Below are 10437 nucleotides of genomic sequence, written 5' to 3' on the forward strand. Positions count from 1 at the left end.
TTAGAAATTCTTGTTTCTTATTATATTTTCTCTACAATTCAGATCAGGCCTCAGTAGAATAATGTAGCATTTGGGGAAAAAGATACAAGCCAAGAGAGCAGCTCCAGAGGCCAAAATGGAGAAGATCTCCACAGCCACCATGGACTTCCCTTTGGTGCTCAGGTAGGTGGGGAGGAAGCTGATCCAAACACTGCAAAAGACCAGCATGCTGAAAGTAATGAACTTGGCTTCATTAAAGCTGTCGGGCAATTTCCTAGCCAGAAAGGCCACTGAGAAACTAACGAGGGCCAGAAAACCTAGATAGGCAAGGACACCGTAAAACATTAAAACTGAGCCTTCCTTACATTCCAAGATGATCTCTCCAAACAAGGAGTGGAAGTCCAAGTTAAAAAATGGGGGAGAGGTTCCCAGCCAGGTGGTACAAAGGACTGCTTGGATCAGGGGACACGCTAAGACAATGGAGTTGGTCAGTGGTTTTCCTAAGAGTTTCCTTGTCTTGTTCCCCGGTTTGGTGGCCATGAAGGCCAGAACCACCATGACAGTTTTTGCCAACACAGAGGAAACTGCCAGGGAAAAGAGAATGGCAAAGGCAGATTGTTGTATAAGACAGGTGACTTTCCCTGGTTGACCAATGAAGAGGAAGGAGCAGAGGAAGCAGAGCAGGAGGGAGACCAGGAGGATGTAGGTGAGTTCTCTGTTGTTGGCTTTAACAATTGGTGTGTCATGATGTTTATAGAAAATCACCAGGACTGCAGATGTGCTCACAGAGAGAAAAAGAGTGAGAGAAACTAAAGTGTATCCAAGAGTGTCTTGATAGGCAAGGAAGTGGATCTTCTTGGCAATGCATTGGTCCTTGTCCTTGTTGGGATATTGGTCTTCTGGGCAGGGTTCACAGTGAGCAGCATCTGAAATCAAGAATCTTTGGTTAAGAATTCATTCATTCAAGCAAATCATGCTGCATTTATAATGGTTCTAGGATAGATTAGCCAGTGACGAGGATTAGTTCAGTTCTAGCTATCCATTCACTGTGGACTTCCACAAGTAATGTGGCTTTCAGTTTGAGATTGCTGCCTGTTTTCTCCCCTACTTTATAATGGAACACACAGAAGATCGATAGACCTGTTATCCAGGAATGTTGCTATTTGTTTATCTGTACATGATCCCTGCCTTAACCTCTCTGCTTTGTGCTTCAAATGTGTTCATTCAGACTTATTTGATTCCTCCTACTCTATCAAAGAGACACAGATCGATGAATCTCCTCTTTCTCTGGCAGAACTATTTCCTCAGAGGTTGATAGTATTGATGGATGAAGCATGCATTAAGTAATAAGAATTAAAGCTTGGACTGAAAACCCCACTTCTTCAGGAAAAGATTAGAATTTGGTTTTCACAATCAGATATTACAGGAGGAGTTGAAATGCAAGTTGGAGATTCATAAATTCTGCCCTAAAACTATCCTGCATGGAACTGCTGAGGATTAGGAAAGGTGACTTCTGTGGCCAGGACAATTTAGATCCATCAACTGAAAGGTTCTGCTGAAAAGTACGAGTGCATGTCAATCATATCAAAAATGATCACAATAAACAAATAGATTTAATGAATGTGTTATGGAGGTTTGTGGACCGCAACCTTATCTCTTTACAATTCACCAAACAGATAAGTCTCAGAAGACCTTAAACTAAACTGTTTTTATTTGCATGAATAAAACAAAGTCTATTAAAAGAACATCAGTAGTCACTTTCCTTTTGCAATGTCTGGTCAGCTCTTTCTACAGTCGCCCTGTGCGATTGGAGTTTGGGCCTTTCTTCCTCAGAAGGGAGAGGCTTTAGGGACTTCAGCTCTGCCTCTGATCCCGAACTGGGTTAGCCTGCTGGCAGGCAGCTCCTTATATGCTGACAGTTAGTGACAGTTAGTGACAGTTAGGGAAGGCATAGAAAAAGCCCAGGAGATTCAAAACCAGGAGCTGCGCTCTGATTGGCTTATTCAATTATTTAAGCCAAAGGTCATTAATAGGCACAGCAACTGGGAGGGAATTTTTCTCTCACAGAATGTCTTCTTTGATCCTGGAAGATAGCTCAAAGCACATTCCTTCCCCCCTCCCTAGAATGATCTAAGGCACATTCCTTCCCCACTCCCTTTTTCCCACAAGGTACAGCAAAGCAATGCAAATGAAACCCTGCACAACCCCCCCCCCAAGCCTCCCCCTCCCACCAGTATGGCAGCATCCCAATAGAGATCTATGGGACCGGACATGTAACCAGTTTCAGCACATGAGAAGGAATTTTTTAATGGACAAATTCCTCCTTCTTGTCAACTTTTTTTAAAAAAATGTGCCTGAAAGACAAATATAAATGAGGCCAATCTTTGCATTAGTTAGAAATTCTTGTTTCATACTATATTTTCATTTCCTCAGAGGCTGATAGTGGGGACGGAAGGAGTTTATCCTGAATAATAAAAATTAAAGCTTGGACCTCACACCCCACTTCCTCAGGAAAGATTGGAAGGCAGTTTTTCCAATTGGATGTTAGAGTAGGAGTGGAAATCCAAGTTGGACATTCATAAATTCTGCCCTAAAGCTATCCTGCATGGAACTGCTGAGGATCGGGAAAGGTGTCTCTGTGGCCAGGGCAGTTTAGATCTGTAAACTGAAAGGTTTTCCTGAAAAAAATATTGTTTCATGTCAATCTTCTTAAAATGACAAAAATGACGTAATGAATGTTTTCTTTGATCCTGGAAGATTAACATTTGAAGTCTTGTCTACCTGTCTGATTAGAAATGGTCCCTTCGGGACAACCTTCACAATGGTAGCAGCAAACTGGCTCTCCCTCTGGAACTCTTCTCCTCTCTCCTACATGGCATCTCTTCATGCCACACCTGGCAACGGGCAACTTCTGAAAGACAAAAGATAAATACTTGAGATGACCTAAGCAATCAACCTGCTGCATTCATTCTTTTCCCCATTCCTATTTCCCTCCTGTATTCCTTCTTCTGTGTTCAGATTCTCTTCTAAAGAAACATATTGCCACTGTCTATCAGAAATCAAGAACAGTCCTGAGGGATTCAGGCCAGTGGCATTCCTGACACACCCATGGATGTGGGAGATTGAAACTGGAGTCTCAGCCTGCAGAGTAAGTCTTGTGATGGGACAAGAGAATTTCTAAAAGAAAGAACTGTCAGGATACAACTGAGAGGAAGTGATTCACAGAAATCACTTTTGCTTCCTTTTAATTGCATCCTGTGTTTCAAGCAGAAGTCAATTCCAAGTCTAATTCTTTATGGAATGACATAAATCAGACCTCAAACGTGTTGTGTACAAAGCAGATTTTTCACCAAATGCCATAATTTCTGATTCAATTGATTATTTTTCAAGTTAGAAAGATGTTCTGCATCTCAGGAAGAGAATGAATCTTTCCCTGAACTTACAACATCCTTGAAGCTCACCTTTCTGGCCCAGATGATTCCATCCGAGTTAATGGTGAAATCTTGGCCTGGGGAAGCCTTAGGATTTACTTGCCCAACTTTTATGGGAACAAAGGATCGATTCGGGAGGAGAATCCAATTCAAAAGATCATAACGAGCAGATCCCAGTCCATCTTCTGAGATGGAGACTTCATCTCCAGCGCTGTTGTTGAACTGCACATTCCTCAAATAGGCAAGAATCTGGAATAAAAGAGACCTTTAGAAATAGGACTATTTAGTTAGAGCTACAGTTATGGCCCTCTTTATGGATTACTGCCTTGTCGTGGCAAAGGGGTTTGCATAGCTCAATGAAGCTATGAGCTATGCCATGCAGGGTCACCCAAGATGGAGAGGTCATAGTAGAGAGCTCTGACAAAATGTGACCCACTGGAGAAGGAAATGGCAACCCTCTCCAGTATCTTTGCCATGAAAACCCCATGGACAGTCGTACCAAAAGGCAAAAAGATATGACGCTGGAAGATGAGCACCTCAGGTTGGAAGGTGTCCAATATGCTACTGGGGAAGAGCAGAGGGCTAGTACTAGTAGCGCCAGAAAGAATGAAGCGACTGGGCTGAAGCCAAAAGGAAACTCTGCTGTGGATGTATCTGGTGGTGAAAGGAAAGTCTGATGCTGAAAAGATTTTTTCTCCATAGGAACCTGGAATGTAAGATCCATGAACCAAGACAAGCTGGATGTAGTCAAACAAGAGATGACAAGACTGGACAATGACATCTTAGGAATCAGCAAACTAAAATGGACAGGAATGGGTGAATTTAATTCAGATGACCATCAGGTATACTACTGTGGGCAAGAATCCCTCAGAAGAAATGGAGTAGCCTTCATAGTCAATAAAAGAGTAGGAAAAGCAAGACTGGTACACAATCTCTTTTCATTTTAACATTAGTAATATTATTAAATATTAATATTATTATTATTAATATTAAATAGAATTAGAGCAAACCAAGAGATAAAGGGAATGAAAATTAAAAGAGAAGAATACAAGGCACAGGCCTTTGCTGACAATATGGTATTTATTATTGAGGAACTTCTGGAATCTGGCCCCTCCCTAATATGGGAAATAGAAACATATGGGGAAGTATCAGGACTTAAAATTAATAGAGGGAAAACCAAAATGATAGTTAAAAATCTAACAACAACTCAGAAAAAAAGAATTAGAAAAAGAAATGGACTTATAAATTGTTAAGAAAATTAAATATCTAGGGATATGCTTAACAGCGAGGTGTTCCTCGTTAAAGGAGGATATGGTGTTGGTCCAACAAATTAAGAAAGATTTGGAAAAGTGAGAAATGTTACAAATATCACTTATAGGTAGGATAGCGACTATTAAGATGAATATCCTACCTAAACTATTACATTTATTTCAAACAATCCCCATCCCATTAGATAGAATTTTTTTTATGGAACTTAATAAAATTATTACTAAATTTGTCTGGTCTGGAAAAAAGGCAAGGATAAAATTACACTTTCTCCAAGACAGTAGAAGTAGGGGTGGTTTTGGTCTTCTGGCATGGGAACTATACCACAAAGCAGCGACGTTAGTTTGGATAAGGGATTGGGTCAATTTAAGGAATAGAAGAAGAATCTTAATTCTGGAAGGACACAATTTACAAAAGGGGTGGCATGTTTTTATGTGGGACAAAGGGAATAGGATACATACTATTTACAGACATAAAATAAGAGATGTACTAATATGATATAAAGATATAAAGAAGAAACATTATATGAAAATTCCCGGTTGGCTATCTACCATGGAAGCTATGATCCACCCCAACACATTAGACATTAGTAAAATGCCTAGATACGCAGAAATCTTAGATAAACAGGGAAAGCTGAAAAGTAACCAGGTATTAAAAGAACAAGGAATATCCATTGACTGGTGGCCATACTTACAACTACAATCCAGATACAGAAACGACAAGGAGGAATACGGAATAGATTTGGATCCAAGACAATTAGATAAATTGCTGATTGGCCCTGAAAGAAAATTAATATCTAAATTATATAATTATTTATTAGAATTTGATAGAGCAGAGGAGGTGGTAAAAGAACCGATGATTGCATGGGCAAAAAATGTAGGGCATAACATAAATCTAGATGATTGGGAAACTATTTGGAATAAAAACTACATATTAACAAAATTGGTGGCTTATAAGGAAAATCAGTATAAAATGCTATATCGTTGGCACCTAGCTCCAGCAAGGCTGGCCAAAATGTACCCAAATTTAAGCCCCAAGTGCTGGAAATGCAACGAACACCAAGATACCTTCTTTCACGCTTGGTGATTATGCCCCGAAGCGAAAAAATATTGGACCAAAACACGAGAGTGGCTACAAGATCTAACAAACTGCCAATTGAGTTAATTCCAGAAATATTTCTCCTGGGAATATTAAAAACCAAATTTGATAAAAAAAAATAAGATATCTGATCCTGCATACACTAACAGCAGCAAGAATTGCATTCGCGCAATACTTACCACCAGAGGGATTGATTATTCAAAAAAGATTTGAATGTGCCGAAATGAATAAACAAGCTCCAAAGTGACAGAATGATCTCAGTTCAAATCCAAGGCAACCGATTCAACATCACAGCAGTCCAACTCTATGCCCCAACCACTGGTGCTGAAGATGATGAAGTTAACCGGTTCTATGAAGCCCTACAACACCTTATAGAAATAGCACCAAAAAATGATGTCCTTATCATCATGGGGGATTGGAATGCTAAAGTAGGAAGCCAAAAGATAACTGGAATAACGGGCAAGTTTGGCCTTGGAGTACAAAATGAAGCAGGGCACAGACTGATAGAATTTTGTCGAGAGAATAGGATGGTCGTAGCAAACACTCCTTTCCAGCAACTCAAGAGATGACTCTACACATGGACATCACCAGACAGTCAACACAGAAATCAGATTGACTATGTGCTCTGCAGCCAAAGATGGAGAAGCTCTTTACAATCAGTAAAAACAAGACCAGGAGCTGACTGTGGCTCAGATCATGAGCTTCTCCTTGCAAAATCTAGGCTTAAATGGAAGAAAGTATGGGAAAGCACTAGGCTACTCAGGAATGAACTAAATCATATCCCTGATACAGTAGAGGTGACAAATAGATTTAAGGAATTAGATCTCGTAGATAGAGTGCCTGAGGATCTATGGACGGAGGTTCGCAACATTGCAGAAGAGGTAGCAACTCAAACCATCCCTAAGAAAAAGAAATTCAAGAAAGCAAAATGGTTCTCTGAGGAAGCTTTATAAATAGCTGAGAAAGAAGGAAAGTGAAAGGCAATGTCAGGCCTGGAAGCCATCTTTTGTATTAGGCCTTCAGACCTGCTACATTTACTTCTGTGGGAAATTGGGAGGGGGGATTGTATGGAGCATGGGTGATGTATAGTAATACTAACATTCCTTTCTCAAGAAGTCAAAGACACCTTGCCCTGCACCTGGAAGGCTGGAACTGAGAGGCATCTCCAGTTGGAACAATGTTTGATTGGACCATGTGATGGACATGTGGGTGTTGGGCAGGGACTTGAACTTTTCTGTGGGTGGAGAAAACTTGGAAACTTTCAGATTCAGGTTTTCCCAGATGTGTCAATATGACATCTCTAATAAAATGCAACTTTAAAGAAACTCAAGCCTTGGAGTTTTCATTCATTGGAGATGTTACTTGGAACCCTGACAGGCAAGGGAGAAGGAGAAAGATACACCCAATTGAATGCAGAAGTCCAGAGAATAGCTAGAAGAGATAAGAATGCCTTCTTAAATGAACAGTGCAAATAAATAGAAGAAAACAATAGAATCAGGAGGACAAGAGATCTCTTCAAGAAAATTGGAGATATGAAGGGAACGTTTCATGCAAAGATGGGCATGATAAAGGACCAAAATGGCAGGGACCTAACAGAGGCAGAAGAGATTAAGAAGAGATGACAAAATTATACAGAGGAACTATACAAGAACGAGCTTAGCGTCCTTGATAACCACGATGGGGTGATCACTGACCTCAAGCCAGACACCCTGGAATGTGAAGTCAAATGGTCCTTAGGAAATGTGAGCAGCAACAAAGCTAGTGGAGGTGACAATATTCCAGCTGAGCTATTCAAAATCTTAAAGACGATGCAGTAAAAGTGCTACACTCAATTTGTCAGCAAATTTGAAGAACTCAACAGTGGCCGCAGGATTGGAAAAAGTCAATTTACATTCCAATGCCAAAGAAGGGCAATGACAAAGAATGTTCAAACTACCTCACCATTGCACTCATTTCACATGCTAGTAAAGTTATGCTCAAAATCCTACAGGCTGAACTCCAGCAGTATGTGGATCGAGAACTACCAGAAGTACAGGCAGGATTTCGAAGAGGCAGCGGAACTAGAGATCACATTGCCAACATACGCTGGATCGAGGAGATTCAGCTAGGAAGTTCCAGAAAAAACATCTACTTCTGCTTCATAGACTATGCTAAAGCCTTTGATTATGTGGATAACAACAAATTGTGGCAAGTTCTTAAAGAGATGGGAGTACCAGACCATCTTATTTGTCTCTTGAGAAACCTATATGGGGGTCAAGAAGCAACAGTGAGAACTGGACATGGAACCACTGATTGGTTCAAAATTGAGAAAGGAGTTAGGCAAGGCTGTCACCCTGCCTATTTAACTTATATGCAGAGCACATCATGAGAAAGGCAGGGCTAGATGAATTGCAAGATGGAATTAAGATTGTTGGAGAAATATCAACAACCTCAGATATGCAGAAAATACCACTCTAATGGCAGAAAGTGAAGAGGAACTACAGAACCTCTTGATGAGGGTGAAGAAGGAGAGTGCAAACTTTGGCTTGAAACTGAACATTAAGAAAACTAAGATCATGGCATCCGGCCCTCTCAATTCCTGTCAAATAGATGGGGAAGAAATGGAGATAGTGACATATTTTGTTTTCCTGTGCTCCAAGATCACTGCAGATGGGGACTGCAGCTAAGAAATTAAAAGACGCTTGCTCCTTGAGAGGAAAACTATGGCAAATCTAGATAGCTTACTAAAAAGCAGAGACATCACCCTGCCAACAAAAGTGTGTATAGTCAAGGCTATCTTTTTCCCAGTTGCAATGTGTGGCTGTGAAATTTGGACCATAAGAAAGGCTGAGCATCAGAGAATTGAGGCCTTTCAACTCTGGTACTGGAGAAGACTCCTGGAAGTCCCTTGGATTGCAAGGCAATCAAACCAGTCAGTCCTAGAGGAGACTGCTCTTTAGAAGGCCAGGTCCTGAAGATGAGACTCAAATACTTTGGCCACCTAATGAGAAGGAAGGACTCACTGGAGAAGAGGCTAATGCTGGGAAGGATTGAGGGAAAAGAAGAAAGGGATGACAGAGAATGAGGGGACTGGATGGAGTCACTGAAGCAGGAGGCATGAGCTTAAATGGACTCCAGGGGATGGTAGAGGACAGAAAGAATTAGAACAGTGGGACAAACTATGGACAAGGAACTATAAACTTACAACAGCAGTCGCCTACAAAGAAAACCTCTATAAAATGTTTTATAGATGGCATTTGCCGTCAGCGAGTTTGGCCAAAATGTACCCAAATTTATCCCCCAAATGCTGGAGATGTAACTACAAATTTGGAACATTCCATCACATGTGGTGGACGTGCCCCATCACAAGGAAATATTGGTGCAAAATTCAAAAATGTCTGGAAGAAATTATAGAGCAAAAAACAGATTTGAAACCAGAACTATTTTTATTAGGAATACTGGACCCGAAAATGAATAAAAAACTTCAATACATCACACTACACATACTCACTGCAGCAAGAATCATATTTGCACAAAACTGGAAACAAAATAATATACCCTCAAACAAAATAGTAATTAGAAAAATTGAATGCACAGAAATGGATAAAATGATTATGGAGCTAAAAGAGAGAGATGATTTGGATTTTTATGAAGTATGGAATAAAATGTACAGTTGGCTCGAAAATAGAAACCAAAACAGGAAATGTTTAACTTAGTACTCATGAAACCTAAATTGGAGTAATTGAAAAACATTAAACAAAGAGATGTAAATATAAATGAATATAAATCGGTAGACAAGAATAATGAATACTACTATATGTGTTTATACCAGTGGTTCCCAAACTTTTTCAGTCCACCGCCCCCATGGTGCTACAAACTCATCCTCAGTGCCCCTCACCCCCACCCCTATAAATAGCATTGTTCGGAATAGCAGTTTGCACGACCCACTAAGGAAGATAGTAACAGTAAAATTCAAAACTGTAACAATGAATTGCACATTTATTCAAAATCCAATTTAAAAATCTTTTGTTAATTCAACAAAATTGTTGAACACGATCCAGTGATTCCAGGTTTTCAAAGCCTGATAGTCATTTATCAAGAACCCTAGGAACTACTAACTTAGTAAACTCAGTAAAATTTAGTAACTACTTCACTGTTCAGTAAATTCTTAATGTGATGGATGGGCTTGATGAAATGATACCAGTTTCCCAATGTCTGGTTTTAAGTCACTTAGCAGGAGTCTTAAATCACCACATTCAGTAATCTGGAGTCGATTTCTTTGCTTGGAGAGAAGTTGGATGACCACACTGAAACCATGTTCCACCAAATACGATGTTGCAAATGCAACAAGGAGCTTCTTAACCACTGTCCATAGTGCAGGATAGCAATCAGAAATTTCCTTCTGTAACCAAAACTCTTGGTATGATTTCTTAAACTTTGGCTTCAGCTCAATGTCATTTTGCAGCTCTATTAGTTGTTCCTCCACTACCCCATCTTCCTCAGTATCTAAAAATGGATTTATCACCCAATCTGGAATTTCCATCAAAAGAAGATCCTGATATCGCTCAGACATATCTTTATGCAGCATGTCCAAATGGTCACAAAAACCTTGCAGATCATCATCTTATATCCTACCTTTCTCTTCCAGCTCGGACAAGCTCGGAAATTGGTATAGCTCACGACG

The 10437-nt window shown here is 40.1% G+C and overlaps 1 protein-coding gene across 1 annotated transcript; it reads right to left on the reverse strand.

Annotated features, from left to right (window-relative positions):
* On the reverse strand, window positions 1–879 carry LOC139312263 (vomeronasal type-2 receptor 26-like; the record flags this gene model as incomplete). Its single annotated transcript, XM_070936893.1, has 1 exon — window positions 1–879. A coding segment is annotated over one exon (879 nt), but the record flags the coding sequence as incomplete, so codon positions are not given.
* Between the last annotated feature and the right edge of the window lie 9558 nt (window positions 880–10437).

This window comes from Pituophis catenifer, unplaced genomic scaffold (genome assembly GCF_029215685.1).
Source record: "Pituophis catenifer annectens isolate HBS135680 unplaced genomic scaffold, rPitCat1.0.hap2 SCAF_1, whole genome shotgun sequence".
NCBI lineage: Eukaryota > Metazoa > Chordata > Lepidosauria > Squamata > Colubridae > Pituophis > Pituophis catenifer.